Raw genomic sequence first — 24298 nt, 5'->3', positions numbered from 1 at the left:
TCTAAGGAGCTGCGCCGACTGCAACAAAATCTTAACATGTTGCGTTTGACGCAGGTCAGGTCAGCGCAGCGTCAAGAAGGCTGCCATCCGCAGCCTTGCAGAATGCTAGTGTGAAGCCTGCCTAAATGCCTTAACAGGGCTATAACGATATCCTGTCACTTGCCATTCATATATGTTTTATCTGATCTAAATGTAGTTATTCTCCAGAATCTGGCATTATGTGGGTTTTTTTTTGTTCTTGCCACTCCTTATTTCTCAGGTAAGGGCTCCTCCTGATTGTATGCAATTATGATCTTGTTAGCCAGTAAGGTATGGTCATGAAGAAGATGAGCACAGAGAAGAGTAGAGAATTACTCCACCTTGGTTATACTAGATTTATATTCAGTGAAGAGGGGACTGTACCTCGGGACCTGTGAGAAAAACAAAATAAAAGAAACCCATCAGAGTCAGGAAATATTGCCATTTTAACCAAGGAACCTTTTTTTTATATAGCAAGTGGCAGGTCCTCTTTAGACCCACTATATACTGATAATACAGTGACTATTGCTACTTGTTTTTATACATTTCTAACAAAAAGCCTAGTTACCTGCAGTACAATATCATAAGAAATACAAGGTAACTATGCAATGGAGTCGTTCTGAACAGCACATTCACTGCAGCTTTATTCTTTAATTAAAACTATATACGGTACTTCCAAGATTCCTTCCAGAGCAACTCAGACCTAATCGAATGCATAGTAGTAATTAATTTGTTAATAACTTCCTTATTTACTCAGTAATAATAATAATTACCATTACTAATCAATCATATTATTATTTCAGACACTGCGCTTTAGCGATAATAAGAAAGTCCGTTCCAGTAGCACAAATCTTTTACGTGAACTAGTGGAAAATGAAGATGATTATGTACTGCTGAATGTCAACAAGTTATTTGGGGAAAAGACATTTCAATTTCTTCCCGTAAGAAAACCTATTACCTTTTGATTAAATCTACAGTATATGCTACCTACTCAAATGTCACTGTAATTCTGAAAGACCTTTGGCTTCTATGAAAGCCGATGTGCTAACAAAACTGTGAATCATTTTATTTACTGAGAAGGATTTTTTTATTTCTATAGTGCAGACCACTAAGGGTCTCACTTCTGATGAATTTGCCTTGATGGCTGAAATGGATGACATTTCATAAAAGTCCACACAAAAATTTGTTTTCAGTAAATAATATGATGATTAGTTTTTCTGGTCAGTACAAGTTGCGTGGAAGTACAGAAAGCATGTAGATCTGAATTAATAATTCATGCACTGTAAATACCAATTACGGTATGTGACCAATTATATTATATTTTGGTGCAAACCTGCATCTGCTCATAGGAGGTGTAGTTTGAATTTTCGGATTTTAATACAGCCTAAAAGAAATCTAAGTTTAAGCCATATGCATCTTTTAATCCTTTACTAGGCTATGACATATTTTCATCATAGATCAATAAGGAACATACTGTACGAAACAGTCTCAGGAGCTAAAACTGCTTCATACCAGGCAGATGCCGCCTGTGCTACATCTGCCTGTAACTGCAGTCATCCGATAGTGCTCTAATAACTGTGGTTTCTCTGACAATGACATTTAAATGATTTCAGTGCTGGAGCAGACACAGTAGTGGGGAGATGATTGGTTACCTGGGCTGAAGTCACTCTAACTGCCATGGTAGTCCTCTCATGAAGTTCAAGTACCCTAAAAGGACTAAAAAAATATAAAGAAATAAAAAAAAAAAATCTGGTTTCATTGAGTCCCGAAAAGTCCAGTCTATCAAAATCTAAAATTATTGAAATCATACGATAAACGCCAAAGAAAAAAACAAAAAAAAACAAAACACCAGAATTTAGTTTTTTGGTTACCGTGCTAATTAAGTAAAATACAAAAAAAAAGAGATCACAGCATCTTATTTATGCCTAGATGTATGAGAAAAAAAACAGACGAAAAAAAGATCTGCCACTTTTTTCGTCTTTCTAAAGGGATTGGTATCCTATTTTCTGAGCACCAACTATACACGGAGTGATGTGCAATTAATTTTTTTTTTAATAAAAACAGAGGCGCCAGTTGGCTTGAAACGAGCCTTGATAGAGCACTATGGGCCTCAGAAAATGGAGACAGAAACATTTTTTTTCAAATTTCAGAATAGTTTTCACACCTAAAATAACCTAAAAAACAGGACAAGTTTGGTATTGCCATAATCGTACTGACTTGAGGAATCTTGTTACTCGGTCATTTTTACTGCACAATGAACGGCATAGAAACAAAACCCCCCCAAAATGGCAGAATTGGGTGGGAGGTTCAAAATTTGACACATTTTTCACATTTAATTCATGGTTCTCTTGGAAATTTTGCGAGGGGGCACACAAGTTACGCCACTGATGATAAGTTTAGGACTAATGGGAAGGGTGATAACAGAGGGTAATTAAATGACTGATTATAAATCTTCCAATTATTATGCTGAAGTTTGCGGACTAAAGGTAGGAGAAAACTTTCTTTAGCCCCCACACTTGGTCATCAAGGGAGTTTATCCTGCCCCCAATATTAGCGCTTGCTGCATATTTACAAATGTGGAATACTTTTATCTATCCATTCTCAGTGATTCTAACACACATCGCATCTTTTCTCAGACATTTTTGGAGGACACCAAGAATTTATATGATGCAGGTTTGGAACAACTAGATTTTCTGAGTGACCCAGAAACATCAAGGAAGCACATTAATGACTGGATTACTCAACAGACACGAGGTGTGATTAACATTTTATTCATAGCATTAAGATTATAGCTGATACATATTTATCCCTCTGCATTTATAAGCTCAAAAGCTTAAGGTTTCATCCAATATAAAATAAAAAAAAGAAGAAACGATTACGTATGTGTACATGACGTACATCTTTCTTGTTTTCTTAACCCCAGTTACCAAATTCATAAAGGGGTCTTCAGTTTCTATGTAAATAAAGTACCGTATTTTATTGTGAAATGAAACATTAAAACAATGTTCTAACATACTTTGGTTCGATTCCTCAATATTTTTATCTCAGCGTGTAGAGGCTAACCTCTTAATGAATACCTTCAATTAAGGCTCCTGACAGTGGGGTTCTTGCTCTAACAGGCACAGAAAACTCCCATTGCAGATATTTGCCCTCTTCATGCCAAGGTTGATAGGGGTGCTGATGGGTTGCTTTGGCAACTGAAGTCCAGGGTTGCAAACTGTCCAGAAATTACAGGATAGTTCGTAAAAAATTGGGCACCTTTTTGTCTTGTCTATTAAAAAATGTAAGGTGTCAGTGATTTCTTTGAATCTGAAGAAACTTATACAGATTGTTATGGTTGTAATTGTCAATATTTTGCAGTTTCCCGTAATTGCAGCTCATGTCTACATATCAGACTTATGGGCTGTAGACATATATCACTTATAATCATAATGATTTGTTATGGTTTTCCAAGGTGTCCAAGAAATATTGTAGTTCTGTGATCTTTTGATAAGCAGTCCAGAGGAAAATATAAGGCCAAGTTGGCAACTTGGCTGAAGGCCTTAAGCTCTGCAAACTGAGAAAGCCTGGCAAGCCCTGTGTAATAGCCTGCCTCCCACTATATAAATATGACACGTAGGCAAGCATAATACACTGCACTACAAAAGTAGTGCAGTGTATTATATCAGTGATCAAAAACTTGTATGTTCAAGTCTCCTTGAAAAACAAACAATTTATAATTACTGGAAAAAAAAGAAAACCGATGTTAAAAACACATTCACTATTAAACATTAGAATATACTTTATTATAAAAAATGAACAATAAAAAAACTATAAATAATTTATATTGCTATGATTGTAAATACCAGAACTGTAAAACTATGATGTAATCTATCTGCCGAACATTTTTCCATTCTGCCTCATTAATGATCAATAAGTTGTATGTATTCGAAAATTGTTTACTGATAAAAGTCCACTCAGCAAAGTAAAAAAAAAGATCATGACTTTCAGAATATGGCGACACAAAAAAGCAAAAGTGTTTTTTTTTGTGAAACAGATAAAACATAAAAATTAGAGAAATGTTTTTAAATCAGACGTCACCGTGATTCATAGAATAAAGGGAATATGTAAACTATACTGTGCAGTAAACACCATAAAGAAAAAAAATAAAACTCTATTCTAGAAATACTGTTTTGTTTATTTTGGGTGTATCTACCCAAAAAATGTTACCAATGAAAACTAGTTTGTCCCATAAAAAATAAGTACTCACAAACTCTGTTGTTTTAGCATTATGACATTTATAACTCTCAGAATATAGTAACACAAAAACTAAAGTTTATTTTAACCCCTTCAAGTCGCGGCCCTTTTTTGTTTTTGCGTTTTCATTTTTCACTTCCCTCCTTCCCAGAGCCATAACTTTTTTATTTTTCCGTCAATATGGTCATGTGAGGGCTTATTTTTTGCGGGACGAGTTGCACTTTTGAACGACACCAGTGGTTTTACCATGTCTTTTACTAGAAAATAAGAAAAAAATTCCAAGTGCGGTGAAATTGCAAAAAAAGTGCAATCCCACACTTGTTTTTTGCTTGACTTTTTTGCTAGGTTCATTAAATGCTAAAACTAACCTGCCATTGTGATTCTCTAGGTCATTACGAGTTCCTAGACATCTAACATGACTAGGTTATTTTTTATCCAAGTGGTGAAAAAAAAATTCAAAACTTTGCTTAAAAAAAAAAAAAAGTGCCATATTCCGATACCCGAAGCGTCTCCATTTTTCGTGATCTGGGGTCGGGTGAGGGCTTATTTTTTGCGTGCCGAGCTGACATTTTTAATGATACCATTTCAGTGCAGATACGTTCTTTTGATCACCCGTTATTGCATTTTAATGCAATGTCACGGCGACCAAAAAAACGTAATTCTGGCGTTTCGGATTTTTTTCTCGCTACGCTGTTTAGCGATCAGGTGCTTTTTTTATTGATAGATCGGGCGATTCTGAACGCGGCGATGCCAAATACGTGTAGGTTTTTTTTTTTTAATTGTTTTATTTAGGATGGGGCGAAAGGGGGTGATTTAAACTTTTATATTTTTTATATTTTTTTCATATTTTTAAAAACATTTTTTTTTACTTGTGCCATGCTTCAATAGCCTCCATGGGAGGCTAGAAGCTGGCATAGCCTGATCGGCTCTGCTACATAGCAGCGATCATCAGATCGCTGCTATGTAGCTGAAATGCAGGTGTGCTGTGAGCGCCGACCACAGGGGGGCGCTCACAGCAGGCCGACATCAGTAACCATAGAGGTCTCAAGGACCTCTATGGTTACCTTCCTGATGCATCGCCGACCCCGATCATGTGTCGGGGGTCGGCGATGACATAATTTCCGGCCGCCCGGCCGGAAGCGCCGGTTAAATGCCGCTGTCTGCGTTTGACAGCGGCATTTAACAGGTTAATAGCGGCGGGTGAATAGCGATTTCACCCGCCGCTATTGCGAGCACATGTCAGCTGTACAAAACAGCTGACATGTCGCGATTTTGATGTGGGCTCACCGCCGGAGCCCACATCAAAGGGGGTGACAAGGCATGCACAGTACTAGTACGGCGCATGTCGTGAAGGGGTTAAAGGGAATCTGTCACTTCATTTGCCTATCCAAACTATTAATAAGGGTATTCGGGGTATAAACTGCTGAAAAAAAGTCATACCTGTATGCCTCATATCAGAGGTCTTGTTGTGGATAACTAATCTTTTATCACTTTATGCATATTACCTCTTCCAGAATATGGGGGAGGGGATGCTTCCTGGAGGTAACTCTGCCTCCAGAGCGTATTTTAAGTAGAGGAGTTATCAGTGTAATGTGTATTGGCCACACTCTGCTCTCCTGATCTTACTGCAGAGCTCTGAGTGTGATTATACCTGACACATCTGCAGGTTCCTATCAGCTTCAGCTTCCATCTCATAGGCAGACAGGGTTGCACTATTGCAGCAATACAGTAGAGCTCAGATAGCTACAAAAAATGTGTTTGCAAAAAGATTAATCTAATTTCTCCTGTTCTGTGTTAGTTACTTGTTTCACACTGGTAGCTCCCTCTTTATGTAAAATAATATCTGGAGGCAGAGTTAAATTCCAAGCAATATCATCCCCATAGCTAGGAAGAGGACATTTACATACAAAAAAAACCCCATAGATTTCTCTGGAATAAGACATGTTATTCATCTTCCTATTACCTACATGCCCATACAGTGGGGAAAAAAGTATTTAGTCAACCACCAATTGTGCAAGTTCTCCCACTGTAAAAGATGAGAGAGGCCTGCAATTGACATCATTGGTAGACCACAACTATGAGAGTTAAAATTGAGAAAACAAATCCGCAAAATCACCTTTTTTGATTTGGCAAGATTTTTTTGCAATTTATGGTGGAAAATAATTACTTGGTCATTAACAAAAGTTCATCTCATAGCTTTGTTATATTTCCTTTGTTGGCAATGACAGAGGTCAAACGTTTTCTGTAAGTCTTCACAAGGTTGGCACACACTGTTGGTGGTATGTTGGCCCATTCCTCCATGCAGATCTCCTGTAGAGGAGTGATGTTTTAAGCCTGTCGCTGGGCAACACAGACTTTCAACTCCCTCCAAAAGTTTTCTATGGGATTTGGATCTGGAGAATGGCTAGGCCACTCCAGGTCCTTCATATGCTTCTTATGAAGCCACTCCTTCGTTACCATGGTGGTGTGCTTGGGATCATTATCATGCTGAAAGACCCATCCACGTTTCATCTTCAATGACCTTGCTGATGGTAGGAGGTTTGCACTGAAAATCTCACGATACATGGCCCAATTCATTCTTTCATGTACATGGATCAGTTGTCCTGTCCCTTTGCAGAGAAACAGTCCCAAAGCATGATGTTGCCGCCCCCATGCATCACAGTAGGTATGGTATTCTTTGGATGTAACTCAGCATCCTGTCTCCTCCAAACATAAACAGGGGGACACCTCTGGTACTGCAGGATGAGTCCCTGGCGGCATAGTGTGTTACTGATGGTAGCCTTTGTTACGGTGGTCTCAGATCTATGCAGGTCATTCACTAGGTCCCCCATGTGGTTCTGGGATTTTTGCTCCCCATTCTTCTGATCATTTTGACCCCACGGGGTAAGATCTTGCGTGGAGCCCCAGATCGAGGGAGATTATCAGTGGTTTTGTGTGTCTTCCATTTTCATATTATTGTTCCCACTGTTGATTTCATCACACCAAGCTGCTTGCCTATTGCAGATTCAGTCTTCCCAGCCTGTGTCCTTCGACAGCTCTTTGGTCTTCTTCACCATAGTGGAGTTTGGAGTGTGACTGTTTGAGGTTGTGGACAGGTGTCTTTTATACTGATAACAAGTTCAAAAAGGTGCCATTACTACAGGCAATGAGTGGAGGACAGAGGAACCTATTAAAGAAGAGGGTAAAGGAAATCTTGCATGTTTTAAGTGACCAAATACTTATTTTCCACCATAACATGCAAAATAATTCTTGTCAAATCAGACAAGGTGATTTTCTGGATTTGCTTTCTCAAATTTGACTTTCATAGTTGTGGCCTACCTATGATGTGAATTACAGGCGTCTCTCATCTTTTTAAGCGGAGAACTTTCACAATTGATGGCTGACTAAATACTTTTTTTCCTCACTGTAGACAGCTTATATATTTTAGGAGGGTTCATTCTACTGACAGATTTCCTTTATATATATATATATATCTTGCATTTATCATGATTTTACGGTTAATAGTAAACATTGTTATTGTGTTCATATGAATGGATGCAAACATAACCAAAAATAAGTAATTACCAACCGTAAACAAGTAATCACCTGGAAACATGTATACATTTGTCCTGAGTTATTTCAAGAGTATTTATTTATTTATTACTACTTATACAACAAATTTGTGATGGTTTGGGTACTGAGTCCCCCACCGAAAGCTCAAAAGCCACTTAATACACAGACACTTAGCTTTCCCTGACAATGCACACAAACGATACACAGGTTTAAATGGTACCTGTCATGTCTAAAAATGTTATTAACCTGCAGATATGGGTTTAATATGCAGGTTAATAGCATTATAGACTGCCAGGCTGCCACACTGAAAGCCCAGCTGCAGGGAAGAAATTAGCTTTTTTCTTCCAGGCAGCCTCCTTTTTCAGTAATAGAGGCATAGCTGGTGTGGCATCAGTTACTACTCAGTGAGTGGTGGCTGTAACCATGCCTTGGGCCTGACAGATAGCGGGAGGGCATGGTTACAGCTGCTGATTACTATGACTGAAAGTCAGGGGCTGCCGGGAGGAATAAAACTAATTTCCTCCCAGTAGCTGAGCGTCAGTGCACTGCTTTATAATGCAATTAGCATCATATATGCAGGTTCATAACATTTTTTGACATGATAGGTTCCCTTTAAAACCTTTCACTCTTTAATGACCAGAGGTATTTCAGTTTTTGTGCTTTTGTTTTTTGCTCCCCTTCTTCCTAGAGCCATAACTTTTTTATTGTTCAGTTAAAATGGCCATGTGAGGGCGTTTTTGTGTGCGACAAGTTGTACTTTTGAACGACACCATTGGTTTTAACATATCGTACACTGGAAAACAGGAAAAAAATTCCAAATGCGGTGAAATTACAAAAAAAGTACAATTCCACAGTTGCTTTTTTTTACCATGTTCACGAAATGCTAAAACTGACCTACCATTATGTTTTTCTAGTTCTTTACGAGTTCATAGACCCCAAACATGTCTAGGTTCTTTTTTATTTTAGAGGTGAAAAAAAATCCAAAATTTGGTTAAAAAAAGTGCCATTTTCCGAGACCTGTAGCGTCTCTATTTTTCATGATCATGGGCTGGGTGAGGGTTTTTAATTTTTTACTTATTACACTGTTTAGCGATCGGGTTAATTCATTTTTCATATTTGTTGGACAATTCTGACACAAAATATGTGCATATTTGATTTTTTATATTTTGTTTTGAATGAGGCAAAAGGGAGGTTATTTAAACTTTTATATTTTTATTTTTTTAAACATTTTTCAAAACATTTTTTTTTACTTTTTGCATGCTTCAATAGTCTCCATGGGAGACTAGAAGCTGCAGTACTTTGATCTGCTCTGCTACACACAGGCATTTGCTATGAGCGCCGACCATGGGATGGCGCTCTGTTGTGAATTCCGCTCTTGGGCTCCCTCCGGTGGTTGTAAGTGGCACTTTTGTGAGTTCTGCTCTTGGGCTCCCTCTTGTGGTTTCTAGTGGTATGGCTGCTCCTTGGAGTTAGCTGTCATCAGCTGCCTCCACTTATCGTCTCTTCTGCTTGGCTATTTAAGTCTGGCTCTATCTTCAGCCAGTGCCACTTGTAAATGGTTCCTGGTTGGATTCACATCTCATTGGAGTTCCCTGTTATCCTGACCAGTTCAGCTAAGCTAAGTTTTTGCTTGCCCTTTTCTGTCCATAGATTGTGGACTTATCCATTCTGTGCTTTCTATGTTTGTCCAGCTTATCAGTGTGAATTTATTCTGTCTTGCTGGAAGCTCTGGGAGGCAGATTTGCCCTCCACACCTTTAGTCAGGTGTGGAGATTTTTTGTAAACTCTGCGTGGATTTTTGTAGTGTTTTATACTGACCGCACAGTATTCCATCCTGTCCTATCTATTTAGTTAGACTGGCCTCCTGTGCTCATCCTGGTTTCATTCTGTGTATGTCTTTTCCCTCTCCACTCACAGTCATTATTTGTGGGGGGCTAATCTATCCTTTGGGGATTTTCTCTGAGGCAATATAGCTTTCCTGCTTCTAGCTTTAGGGGTAGTTAGCTCTTAGGCTGTGACGAGATGCCTAGGGAGAGTTAGGAGCATTCCACGGCTACTTCTAGTGTTGTGTTTAGCTTAGGGACTGCGGTCAGTACAGTTACCACTTCCTTTAGAGCTCGTTCCATGTTGCTCCTAGACCACCGTATCATAACAGCGCTCATAGCAATCTGGCAATGAAAACCATATACGGCCTGCTGCAGATCTCTGGTTGTCATGCCGACCCATCGGTGACCCAAGAACATGTGACGGGATCACAGATGGGTGGAATTAGCAATGCGCTGCCGCTAAGCGCTTGTTAAATGCCACTGTCAGAGATTGGCCACGGCTGTTGCAGGCACATGTCAGCTGTATACACTGTGTTCCAAATTATTATGCAAATTGGATTTAAGTGTCATAAAGATTTAATTGTTTTGTTTTTCAAATAAACTCATGGATGGTATTGTGTCTCAGGGCCTAATGGATCACTGAAATCAATCTTAAACACATGTGATAATTAGTTTTCCAGATGATTCTAATTAAAGGAAAACTACTAAAAAATTATGTTCCACATTATTAAGCAGGCCACAGGTTTCAAGTAATATGAGAACTACAAAGGATCTCTCTGCTGCTGAAAAGCATTAAATAGTGCAATGCCTTGGACAAGGTATGAAAACATTAGATATTCCACGAAAACTTAAGAGTGGTCATCATACAGTGAAGAGATTTGTGACTGAAACAGAGCACAGACAGAGTTCATGCAGATAAAGGCATAATGAGGAAGGTTTCTGCCAGACAAATTCATGGGATTAAGAGAGCATCTGTCAAAATACCATTACAAAGCAGAAAACAGTTATTTGAAGCTGCTGGTGCCTCTGGAGTCCCTTGAACCTCAAGGTGTAGGATCCTTTAAAGGCTTGCTGTGGTGCATAAACCTAATATTCAGCCACCCTTAAACAGTGTTCACAAGCAGAAATGGTTAAAGTGGGCCCAGACATACATGAACACTAATTTCCAAATAGTGTTGTTTACTGATGAGTGTCGAGCAACCCTTGATGGTCCAGATGGATGAGGTAGTGGATGGTTGGTGGATGGCCTGCATGTCCCAACAAGGCTGCGACGTCAGCAAGGAGGTGGAGGAGTCACATTTTGGGCCAGAATCACGGGGAAACAGCTGGTAGGACGCTTTAAGGTTCCTGAAGGTGTGAAAATAACCTTTGCAAAGTATTTAGAGTTTCTGACTGACAACTTTCTTCCATGGTCTAAAAAGCAGAAACGTGCCTTCAGGAGCAAAATCATCTTCATGCATGACAATGCACCATCTCATGCTGCAAAGAATACCTCTGAGTCATTGGCTGCTATGGGCATAAAAGGAGATAAACTCATGGTGTGGCCACCATCTTCACCTGACCTGAACTGTACAGAGAACCTTTGACACATCACATCAAAACATCAAAACAGCAGCTCTGTGAGGCTATTCTGACTTCATGCAAAGAAATACAAGCAGAAACTCTCCAAAAACTCACAAGTTCAATGGATGCAAGAATTGTGAAGGTCATATCAAAGAAGGGGTCCTATGTTAACATGTAACTTGGCCTGTTAGGAGGTTTTGGAGTTAAATAGCTTTTTTGTTCAGTGAATGTGACCTCCTAATGCTGCAAATTCCACAAATGAGCATTTTCAGTTCTTTAAAACATATCAAATATATAGAGATTCTACTGTGCCTAATAATTTGGAACAGTGCATTTTGAGTTTTTATTTATTTTGGAGAATATACTGTTATCATTGGGAGGTTTCTTCAATAAAATTCGATGTATAATCTAACGGGTGATGACTGTTATTAGACTGACTGTCATTTGCACCGACCATTTTGGAAAATCCAAGAAAAATATAATTTGCATAATAATTTGGAACACAGTGTAGATGAGCTGTCATGTGCCTGGAATTGTGCGGGCTCAGCGCCGGAGTCCCCACTAAACAGGGAGTCCGGCATCTGTGTACTATTATGCCCAATATCAGAAAGGGGTTAATAAAATGTATGTGGGCTTATTTTTCACTCTGTGTACAAGCTAAATGACTTGCTATTGAGTTTGTACATCATCCAATGTGCATTCAGGCAGAAGCTCAGTGTTTCTGCCTGCTGAGCAGCACGCTGCAGAGCAGTGGCGGTCTTATGACCTGAACACCCACTGATCTGCTGAATGTTAAGTAGTACCTATCATTTAGAAAAGTTAAGAGTGTGTTTAATATAAAACATCCATATAGAAATTAGGCTGATTGCTAATGTGCGCATTTTCAAATTTACTATCGTTAATATCAAAATTACCAATTTCTCCTGTGCAGGAAAAATTCAACGATTTTTACCTGATCAATCGATTTCTACAACCACAAAGTTAATAATCGCAAATACTCTGTATTTTGCTGCAAACTGGACAAAACCATTTAATGAAATGAAGACTTCCAAGGCTCCCTTCACAAGACTGTCGGTAAGACTTATTTAGTAACATAGTAACATAGTTAGTAAGGCCGAAAAAAGACATTTGTCCATCCAGTTCAGCCTATATTCCATCATAATAAATCCCCAGATCTACGTCCTTCTACAGAACCTAATAATTGTATGTTACAATATTGTTCTGCTCCAGGAAGACATCCAGGCCTCTCTTGAACCCCTCGACTGAGTTCACCATCACCACCTCCTCAGGCAAGCAATTCCAGATTCTCACTGCCCTAACAGTAAAGAATCCTCTTCTATGTTGGTGGAAAAACCTTCTCTCCTCCAGACGCAAAGAATGCCCCCTTGTGCCCGTCACCTTCCTTGGTATAAACAGATCCTCAGCGAGATATTTGTATTGTCCCCTTATATACTTATACATGGTTATTAGATCGCCCCTCAGTCGTCTTTTTTCTAGACTAAATAATCCTAATTTCGCTAATCTATCTGGGTATTGTAGTTCTCCCATCCCCTTTATTAATTTTGTTGCCCTCCTTTGCACTCTCCCTAGTTCCATTATATCCTTCCTGAGCACCGGTGCCCAAAACTGGACACAGTACTCCATCTGCGGTCTAACTAGAGATTTGTACAGAGGCAGTATAATGCTCTCATCATGTGTATCCAGACCTCTTTTAATGCACCCCATGATCCTGTTTGCCTTGGCAGCTGCTGCCTGGCACTGGCTGCTCCAGGTAAGTTTATTATTAACTAGGATCCCCATGTCCTTCTCCCTGTCAGATTTACCCAGTGGTTTCCCGTTCAGTGTGTAATGGTGATATTGATTCCTTCTTCCCATGTGTATAACCTTACATTTATCATTGTTAAACCTCATCTGCCACCTTTCAGCCCAAGTTTCCAACTTATCCAGATCCATCTGTAGCAGAATACTATCTTCTCTTGTATTAACTGCTTTACATAGTTTTGTATTTACATGTTGTAAATGTAAAGCAAAGATTAGAGTTAGACGTCTAATAGAGGTCGTACAATTGTGGTCAAATCTATTTGTGAATAGCTCCTGAAAATTTAGTTTGACATATGTGACAGGCTTGTAGCATTTTAAAACCATAATTTATATTTTTAAGTATTGTTCCTCTAAATGTTTTACAATAAAGCAATTAGTCAAATTAAAAAAATCAAATTATATTTTCTTAGCCTTTCTCAATATGGTCTCCATTACAATGCAGAGCCCTATACAGCATGGGCTTCAATCTGTGCAGCTCCTACCTACAGCAGATGAGGAGAAATTTAAATCTTGCTGCCTCATCCTTCTATACCACATGTAAACATGGATAGTTTTACTTTGTGCTGTTTATATGTATAACGTAGCATTGATGATATATATACATAAAGTAAAACAAATGAAAACTGAGATTTGGTGGTCAACATGGTGACTTTTTTAAAGATGGGGGCTTGGGCTCAAACGTTTGCATGTTCTCCTCGTCGTGTTTGTGTGGGTTTCCTGCAGGTACTCCAATTTCCTTCTGCTCTCCAAAGATATACTGATAAGTAATCTAGATTGTGAGCACCACTGGGGACATTGATGATGTCTGAATATGATGGTGCTATATAAGAAATAAAATATAAGTGAACTGAGCTGTCATTTCTCTATGTTCGTTGCGAAAAATAATCAGGTTATTACTTTGTGTTTTTGACTATTTCTCAGAATGAAAAAGTGATGGTAGATATGATGCAGATCACAAGTTACTTCAAAGTAAAATGCATAAAGAATACCGGCATAAAAGTGTTGGAGCTTCCTTACGGTGTGAAACAAGACTATGCAATGGTTTTAATTGTTCCAGATAATAATTCTGGGTTTAAACAGGTAAGATTAAGATAAGGCACACAGTACACATTTGTATTAAAAGCTAAGAGAAATGTATCAATCTAGTGCACATTCCTTACTAAATTACATTTCAAGGATTATAAATGTTTATGGCATGTCAACAATATATAGAAAAGGAGGTGATATAGCTGGCTCCCAAAAAATGCTCACACTGAATGAATTATGGACTGTGATTTCATGTGATTTAACTGTGATTTGTTGTCTCCACTAAAATTTAAAGGGTTGTCCAGTACTGAAAAAATGGTGTTACAACATTATTGGCTTGTGTGCGCACTAGTATTACAGTCAACGAAATTAGCTGCAATAACACACAAAACCTGTGCACAGGTGTGGCACTGTTTCTGGGAGAAAGCAGTCTTGTCTTTGTAATCCTGGACAACTCGCATAGGCCTCCTTCACACGTCCATGTTTCCAGTACGTGTGGCATCTGTTTTTTTTCATGGACTAAGTACCATCATTGCAAAGTATAGGAGAAGATTTGTCATTTATTTATTTCTTTATCCATACTGGAAAACACTGATGAGGTACTGAAGGTAAAACGTACACATGGATAACACACGGATGACACACTGATGGAAAATACTGATGACACTGACATTTGCTTTTCATGTACATGTTTTATATGGATATGTGAAGGAGGCCTTGAGAGTAATTACTAACATCTGCATCTACATTCATTTATAGGCACACAGGAGAATAATTAACCCCTATGTGACATTTGTTATAATAATATGTCCCTGTGCCCTGGGCCTATCTGACCAGGGACGTACTATTACTGCATGGCAAGCGCAGTATTCTGGGAGCCGGCAGAGGGATGACAGCCTCTCTGCCTTTGGATCGGAGACCCCACGGAATGACGCGGGGTCCTGATAGTTGCCATGGTGACCCGATGTCCTCATGACCACATCCAGGTCACCAGAGGTAGGAAAGTTGCTTGATCATGCACAGTGCATGATCAGCAAGTTTCTCTGTCAGTGGAGAGCTGACAGTTTCTACAGAATGGGGATGCTGCTGTATCCTCATGCTGTACAAGCAATCAGCCTGCAAAAAATGATTGTCCCGTATTAGGACAAAGTAAAAAAGTAAAAAAAAGGTAAAAAATTTTATTTAAAATAATTGCAAAAATATTTTAACAAATATCAAAATTAATAACAAAAAATTAAAAGATATATATATAAATAAATACTTGTATTAAAAAATATATAAACAATAAAAGTACACATATTTGGCATCCCTGCGTCTGCAACGACCTGAGCTATAAAACTGTCCCACTATTTAACCCCTTAAGTGAGCACTATAAAAAAAATAAAAAACAAGGCAAAAAACAATGCTTTATCATCATACTGCCTAACAAAAAGTGGAATAAAACGCAATAAAAAAGACGGATATAAATAGACATGGTACCTCTGAAAATGTCATCTTGTCCCGCAAAAAACAAGCCACCTTACAGCTTCATCAGCAGAAAAGTAAAAAAGTTATAGCTGTCAGAATAAAGAAATGCAAAAATAATTATTCTTTCAATAAAATAGTTTTTATTGTGTAAGAGCCCAAAACATAAAAAAAAACTACATAAATGAGGAATCGCACATTTATTCCGCGCTCTACGCTGAGCCGCTTGCACCTGGATTTCCGTGTAAATCTCTGAAATACGTGATTCAGACGGAACCTCTTGCAGAAGATTCCCTATAATGAGGCAGATGGAGGCACTGTGGATGCCGTCTGATTTGTGATCTGGCGATGTCTGTCTTTTTAGGATTGCACAAAAGTGCTGTCGGCCACAATTTTGTGCACGTCTGAAAAGAATACCGATGAACAGAGGCCAGATGGAGTCCACAGTAACTCCGCTGCCTTATTATAGCAACTGGATCCCTCGGGGTTTCATCTGACTCACGTCACTCAGAGATTTAAATGAAAACCCCAAGGTAAGTGCTCAGCTTAGCACGCCAGATAAATGTGATCTCAAACGTTATGTAAAATGTTCCCAATAAAAGCTTCAACTCAATCCACAAAAAGCAAGCCCCACTCAGATCTGTCATCTGTAAATGGAAATATGGGGAGCTTCCACATTACTAGTACCATAAAGGCTCTGGAAAAAGTGAAATGGCTCCTCACCCGCCAAAAGAAATTCAGCAAACTCTGCACTCCCAAATCCAAATGCCCCCTCCCTTCTGAGCCCCAGAGTGTACCTAAACCACATATATCTTCTCATCCACATTTGGCATTTCTGAAGCAATGAGAGCTCGCCAAACTTAGGGGTGCATGTCTCCAGAAGCACAGGCTGGGCTGGGCATAACATACTGGTGACTACAACGTACTGATCCCTACAGCAGTACTCGTTACTACAACAGCAGTTTCAATTTTCACTCGGCAATATTCATGGCTGCTTGCTTCTGGAAAATACCCATGGAGTCAAAATCGTCACTACACCTGTAGATAAATTCCCCAAGGGGTATAGTTTCCCAAATGGGGTCACTTGAGGGGGGTTTCTGCTCTTCTAGGAATTAGAGGCTCTGTATATGGAGTCCGCAAACTGTTCAAGGAAAATCTGCGCTCCAGGAGGGAAATAGCACTCTGTTCCTCCTGAGACTCTCCATATAGCTAAGTAGTACTGTACAGCCACATATGGGGTATTGTCATGTTCAGTAGAAATTGTGGGAAAAATTTTGGTGCCATGTTTACCCACTTCTTGTGTTGAAATGTAAAATCTAGGGTTAAAATACAATTTGTAAAAATGTAGTTATTTTTTCTTAACTTGCCCAATGGTATAAAATTCTGTGACACACCCGTGATGTCAGTATGATCACTGCACCAATAGATAAATTCATTGAGAGGTGTAGTTTGTAAAATGGGGTTACATATGGGGAGTTTTGCTGTTCTGGCACCTCTGGTCAACTTTTAACCCTTATAACTTCCTAACAAGAAAAATGTTGTTCCAAAATTGTGCTAATGTAAAGTAGACATGTGGCAAATGTTACCTATTAACTATTTTGTGTGACTTGTCTCTATGATTTAAGGGCATGAAAATTCAAAGTTGAAAAATTGCTACATTTTCAAAATTTTAGCCAAATTTCAAGAGAAACTATTGCAGAATCAGTGGAATCCATTGATGTATTCCAGAGTTTTTGTTAATTATTCTAATTTACTGAGATAATGACTTTTGGGTTTTCATCGGCTGTATGCCATAATCATTAACATTAACAGAAATAAACACTTAAATAGATCACCTCTGTTTGTAATGACTCTATATAATATACAGTGCCTTGCGAAAGTATTCGGCTCCCTGGAACTTTTCAACCTTTTCCCAAATATCATGCTTCAAACATATACGGTAGATACCAAATGTAAATTTTTGGTGAAGAATCAACAACAAGTGGAACACAATTGTAAAGTTGAATGAAATTTATTGGTTATTTTAAATTTTTGTGGAAATCAAAAACTGAATAGTGGGGCGTGCAATATTATTCGGCCCCTTTAACTTAATACTTTGTTGCACCACCTTTTACTGCGATTAGAGCTGCAAGTTGCTTGGGGTATGTATCTATTAGTTTTGTACATCGAAATACTGAAATTCTTGCCCATTCTTACCGTATATACTCGAGTATAAGCCGAGATTTTCAGCCCAAATTTTTGGGCTGAAAGTGCCCCTCTCGGCTTATACTCGAGTCAAGGTGGGTGGCAGGGTCGGCGGGTGAGGGGGTGAGGGCGCTGAGGCATACTTACCTGCTTCCAGCAATCCTGACGCTCCCCCTGCCGTCCCACGGTCTTCGGTGCTGCAGTTCCTCCACTTTTCAGCGGTCACGTGGGACCGCTCATTAGAGAAATGAATAGGCGGCTCCACCTCCCATAGGGGTGGAGCCGCCTATTCATTTCTCTAATCAGCGGTGCCGGTGACCGCTGATAGAGGAAGAAGCTGCGGCACCGAAGACCAGCTGTACGGGGGAAGGAGCCGGACGCCGGGAGCAGGTAAGTATCGCATATTTACCTGTCCTCATTCCAGCCACCGGGCGCCGCTCCATCTTCCCGGCGCCGCTCCATCTTCCCGGCGTCTCTCCGCTCTGACTGTGCAGGTCAGAGGGTGCGATGACGCATATAGTGTGCGCGGCACCCTCTGCCTGATCAGTCAGAGCGGGGAGACGCCGGGACCGGACGCTTGGAGCTGCAAGCAAGAGAGGTGAGTATGGCATTTTTTTTTTTTATTGCAGCAGCAGCAGAAATGGCACAGATATACTGTATGTGGAGCATCTATGGGGAAATATGAACGGTGCAGAGCACTATATGGGGCACAGCTATGGGGAAATATGAACGGTGCAGAGCACTATATGGCAGAGCTATGGGGCAATATGAACGGTGCAGAGCACTATGTGGCACAGCTATGGGGCAATATGAACGGTGCAGAGCACTATATGGCACAGCTATGGGGAAATATGAACAGTGCAGAGCACTATATGGCACAGCTATGGGGCAATAATCAACGGTGCAGAGCACTATATGGCACAGCTATAGGGCAATATGAACGGTGCAGAGCACTATATGGCAGAGCTATGGGGAAATATGAACGGGCAGAGCACTATATGGCACAGCTATGGGGCAATATGAACGGTGCAGAGCACTATATGCCACAGCTATGAGGAAATATGAATGGTGCAGAGCACTATATGGCACAGCTATGGGGAAATATGAACGGTGCAGAGCACTATATGGCACAGCTATGGGGCAATAATGAACGGTGCAGAACACTATATGGCACAGCTATGGGGCAAGAATTATCTATTTTTATTTTTGAAATTCACCGGTAAATGCTGCATTTCCACCCAAGGCTTATACTCGAGTCAATAAGTTTTCCCAGTTTTTTGTGGCAAAATTAGGGGGGTCGGCTTATACTCGGGTCGGCTTATACTCGAGTATATACGGTAATTGGCTCAAGCTCAGTGAGGTTTGATGGAGATCATTTGTGAACAACAGTTTTCAGCTCTTTCCACAGATTCTCGATTGGATTGAGGTCTGGACTTTGACTTGGCCATTCTAACACCTGGATATGCTTATTTGTGAACCATTCCATTGTAGATTTTGCTCTATGTTTGGGATCATTGCCGTGTTGGAAACCAAATCTGTTGTGAATTCTGTTTTGAAACTCCCTCCTGTGGTCATGAATGGTACTTTGGCGAGTTCTGTCCATGGACTCCCTCTGGTGGCTGTGAGTGGAGCGGCTGGTTCTGAGGTTCCTTCCACAGGTGACCTGGGTTATTCTTAGGCTGGCTGCTCTATTTAACTCCACCCAGATCGTTACCCCATGCCACCTGTCAATGTTCCAGTACTGGTTCAGTTCGCTCTTGGAGTCCCTGCTAGTTTATTTTGTTGTTCTTGTTTTCTTGTCCAGCTTGCTAATATGATTCTGTCTGCCTAGCTGGAAGCTCTGGGATGCAGAGTGGCACCTCCACACCGTGAGTCGGTGCGGGGGTCTTTTTGCACACTCTGCGTGGTCTTTTGTAGTTTTTTTTTGCTGACCGCAAAGTTACCTTTTCTATCCTCTGTCTGTTTAGGTAGTCTGGCCTCCCTTTGCTGAAACCTCTTTCATTCCTGTGTTTGTGTATTTCATCTTAACTCACAGTCAATATATGTGGGGGGCTGCCTTTTCCTTTGGGGAATTTCTCTGAGGCAAGGTAGGCTTTATTTTCTATCTCTAGGGCTAGCTAGCTCTTAGGCTGTGCCGAGGCGTCTAGGCCTGTTAGGTACGCTCCACGGCTATTTCTAGTGTGTGTGATAGGATTAGGGATTGCGGTCAGCAGAGTTCCCACTTCCCAGAGCTTGTCCTGTGTAGTTTAACCATCAGGTCTTTCCAGGTGCTCCTAACCACCAGGTCCATAGCACAAATCTCTGTCAGGTCTTTTGCAGACTCCAACAGGTTTTCTTCAAGAATGGTCCTGTATTTGGCTCCATTCATCTTCCTATCAATTTTAAACATCTTCCCTGTCCCTGCTGAAGAAAAGCAGGCCCAAACCATGACGCTGTCACCACCATGCTTGACAGTGGGGATGGTGTGTTCAGAGTGATGAGCTTTGTTGCCTTTACGCCAAACATATCGTTTTGGCATTGTTGCCAAAAAGTTCGGTTTTGGTTTCATCTGACCAAATCACCTTCTTCCACATGTTTGCTGTGTCTCCCAGGTGGCTTGTTGCAAACTTTAACACTTTTTATGGATATCTTTGAGAAATGGCCTTCTTCTTGCCACTCTTCCATAAAGGCCAGAGTTGTGCAGTGTACGACTGATTGCTGTCCTATGGACAGACTGTCCCACCTCAGCTGTAGATCTCTGCAGTTCATCCAGAGTGATCATGAGCCTCTTGGCTGCATCTCTGATCAGTCTTCTCCTTGTTTGAGATGAAAGTTTAGAGGGACGGCCAGGTCTTGGTAGATTTGCAGTGGTATGATACTCCTTCCATTTCAATATGATCGCTTGCACAGTGCTCCTTGGGATGTTTAAAGTTTTGGAAATCATTTTGTATCCAAATCCGGCTTTAAACAACAACAGTATCACGGACCTGCCTTTTGTGTTTCTTGGTCTTCATGATGCTCTCTGTGCTTCAAACAGAACCCTCAGACTATCACAGAGCAGGTGGATTTATACAGAGACTTGATTGCACACAGGTGGATTATATTTATTATCATTAGACATTGAAGACAACATTGGATCATTCAGATATCCACAATGAGCTTCTCGAGTGAGTTTGCTGCACTGATAGTAAAGGGGCTGAATAATATTGTACGCCCCACTTTTCAGTTTTTGATTTCCCCAAAAAATGTAAAATAACCAATACATTTCGTTCAACTTCACAATTGTGTTCCACTTGTTGATTCTTCACCAAAAATTTACATTTGGTATCTTTATGTTTGAAGCATGATATGTGGGAAAAGGTTGAAAAGTTCCAGGGAACTGAATACTTTCTCAAGGCACTGGATGAGTTTCACTTTTTGTATTGAAGAACTGAAATAAATTAACTTTTTGATGATATTCTAATTTTGTGAGAAGCACCTGTACCGTAGAACTTCCCAGAGGGTGTGTGCCTTTTATCCTCTTATGCTGGACAATCAAAAAATATCAGTGCCCAAAGAATTCTATTGAAGGGAAAATTTGCACCTTTAATGCCAGGTGCGCAACTTTACAAAAGAAGAAAAAGGATACATTTGGATGTATATATACAGTCCCGGAATAACAGAGTGACAGGCGTTGTGTCCATGTCATCCAAAGAAGGCGTCACATCTAATAAGTAATTGAGCTACCATCGTATTGTGGCTCTGATCCCAACAGTTAACACAGGGAAAGCACTCTTACTGTAGGCCCATCACCACCACTGTAAAATGACCATGGATTGCTAGTTGGTTGCTTTGGCAACTGAAAATCTTACAAAAAGTGCCCTGATTCTACAATGATAAAAAGCCCATTAAATAAGCTAGGATAATGCCCTATAGCACATAAGTAATGCAGTGTATTTTACATACAGTACACTGTGCATTTTATATACAATAAGTTGTCTTCATCCTAAATTAATACCAATAAAAATTACATTGTTGGGAAAAAAATAATCTTTCTGTAAAAAAATTAAACATTAAGGCCATATTCACATATTCAGTATTTGGTGAGTATTGGTTAGTATTCGTTAGTGTTGGTCAGTTAGTATTTGTATGGCAAAATCAGAAGTAGAACAATTGGAAAAGTATAATAAAAACATGTGAACCACTTCTGCCTTTTTTTTCCCACTCCTGGTTTTGATGTACTGCTGTAAAATATTGACCAAATACTGAAAGTGCAAACAAGGCATTAGTGTTCTCAGAATGTGACAACCCCTAAAAAATCATTTACTTTAAAAAGAGATTTTTCTTTAATATGAGATTTTCATTTGAAAAGTAGCAAAGTATAAAAAAATATATATCAATATAATTGAATCCTTCAATACTATAAGGTTATGTGCACACATATCGGTGAGGGCTGCGGCTTTTTCCACAGCGAATTTGATAAATCCGCAGTGCAAAACCGCTGCGGTTTTTCCTGCGGAGTTATCGCGGTTTCTATTGCGGATTCCGCTGCGGGTTTACACCTGCAGTTTTCTATTGGAGCAGATGTAAACCCGCAGCGGAATCCGCACAAAGAATTGACATGCTGCGGAATGTAAACCGCTGCGTTTCTGCAGCATGTGCACTGCGGATTTAGTTTCCCATAGGTTTACATTATACTGTAAATGCATGGGAAACCGCTGCAGATCCGCAGCAAAATCCGCAGCGTGTGCACATACCCTAACACTGTCATTCATCACACACAGTGATATCCGTAGAAAAACAGTATCCGAATTGCTGCTTTTGTTTATCCCACCTACTAAAAACATGTAATAAAAACTGATCAGAAGGGTCTATGTACCACAAATATTATCAGTAAAAACTATGCTTATTCCACGTCTCAAAAAGTGGATTAAAAAGTGATCAAAAAGTCACATTTCAAAAAATGATACAAATGAAAACTATATATTGATTTGTAACAACTGAGTCCTCATATAGCTCCTTAAATAAATGTACAAATGAGTCTTAGAATATAGCAACAGAGAAACTAACTGTTTTTCTCAAATTAAATATATATTGTACAGAAGTAATAAATATAAATAAAACTAACAAATTTGATGTCACTGTAATGGGTGAGCTTTGGTGATCTCATCTTGCAGAAAAAAAGCTTTTGTTATTAACGAATGTGAAGGGTCAGGGTGCACCATCCATGACTTTAAGTGGGCACTTTGCCCCAGGCACCCTGGGCCCTTTACTTAGGGTATCATGACCAGAGAATCTGAGAGTGGGAGTTAGATCTGAAAGTGTGCTCACTGAATTCACATGTGCCACATTATGTCTCCAATTTGAGTTTGCTTGAGAAAAGATTTAGTCTTGTACATAATTTTACCATGTATTTTTGATTCAGGTAAAAGCAATGTCTGCGGAAGAAGTAAACAAATTGATGGACAATTCAGAAATGAAGATGATGAATGTCTTAGTACATCTGCCAAAGTTCAGAATAGAGAAAAGCTTCTCCATGAAAAGTATTCTTTCATCTCTTGGAATTTCAGATGCGTTCAGTCAAACCAAAGCAGATTTCTCAGGAATGACAAAGCAGAGCGATATGTTTGTGTCTGAGGTGTATCACCAAACAGTCTTAGAGCTCAATGAAAAAGGAACTGAGGCTGCCAGTAGTACGGCATCTGTCATGTCTGTTCGCAGCTTTCCTGGTGAACAGGTAAAGTGTGATCGTCCCTTCTACTTTTTCATAAAACACATGAAGTCTAACTGTATAATTCTATGTGGAATACTAAATGATCCCTAACAAAAGAAATGTATTTTTTATGTAATCACTTGTAAATTTGAGAAGCTCATATGTAATGTATATGTAAAGTATAATTTATTCAGAGATATTTTCTACTTCTGTACTGGAATAAAATGCTATCACAATTTAGTGTTCAGATTTTTTTTTATTAATCTAAGTAAGGATAGAATGTACCGTAAGTTTACCATTAATATATGTACTAAATAGTATACGCAATACTGCCAACAGGGAATAACTTGTTGTGAATTCCGCTCTTGGGCTCCCTCCGGTGGTTGTAAGTGGCACTTTTGTGAGTTCTGCTCTTGGGCTCCCTCCGGTGGTTTTAAGTGGTATGGCTGCTCCTTGGATTTAGCAGTCTGCAGCTGCTTCCACTGATTGTCTTTCTGCTCGGCTATTTATGCCTGGCTCTTCCCTTCAGCAGTGCCACTTGTCAATGGTTCCTGGTTGGATTTTCATCTCTCTTGGATTTCCCTGATATCCTGACCAGTTCAGCAAAGTTAAGTCCTTGCTTTGCTCTTTTCTGTCCACATGTTGTGGACTTATTCGTTCTGTGCATTCTATGTTTTGTCCAGCTTGTTAGTAGGGATTAATTCAGTTAAGCTGGAAGCTCTGGGAAGCAGATTTACCCTCCACACCTTTAGTCAGGTGTGGAGATTTTTGTAAACTCTGTGTGGATTTTTGTAGTTTTTAATACTGACCGCACAGTATTCTATCCTGTCCTATCTATTTAGCTAGTCTGGCCTCCTGTGCTACATCCTGGTTTCATTCTACGTATGTCTTTTCCCTCTCCACTCACAGTCATTACTTGTGGGGGGCTATCTATCCT

At 39.7% G+C, this 24298-nt stretch overlaps 1 protein-coding gene across 3 annotated transcripts in view; it reads left to right on the top strand.

Moving 5' to 3' along the window:
• Positions 1-23597, top strand: part of LOC138642553 (serpin B8-like) — a 46462-nt gene extending 22865 nt beyond the window's left edge. For all 3 annotated transcript variants that reach the window (XM_069730778.1, XM_069730780.1, XM_069730779.1), the window contains exons 3-7: positions 822-959; positions 2655-2772; positions 12127-12269; positions 13938-14096; positions 23074-23597. In XM_069730778.1, coding sequence (XP_069586879.1) covers positions 822-959; positions 2655-2772; positions 12127-12269; positions 13938-14096; positions 23074-23472 — 957 coding nt within the window. In that variant the 3' untranslated portion in view covers positions 23473-23597. The remainder of the gene's footprint in view (positions 1-821; positions 960-2654; positions 2773-12126; positions 12270-13937; positions 14097-23073) is intronic.
• The last annotated feature ends 701 nt before the right edge of the window (positions 23598-24298 follow it).

Source organism: Ranitomeya imitator, chromosome 6 (assembly GCF_032444005.1).
Source record: "Ranitomeya imitator isolate aRanImi1 chromosome 6, aRanImi1.pri, whole genome shotgun sequence".
Classification (NCBI taxonomy): domain Eukaryota; kingdom Metazoa; phylum Chordata; class Amphibia; order Anura; family Dendrobatidae; genus Ranitomeya; species Ranitomeya imitator.
Note: the sequence above shows the minus strand (reverse complement) of the source record. Positions and strands in the feature narration are given on the sequence as shown.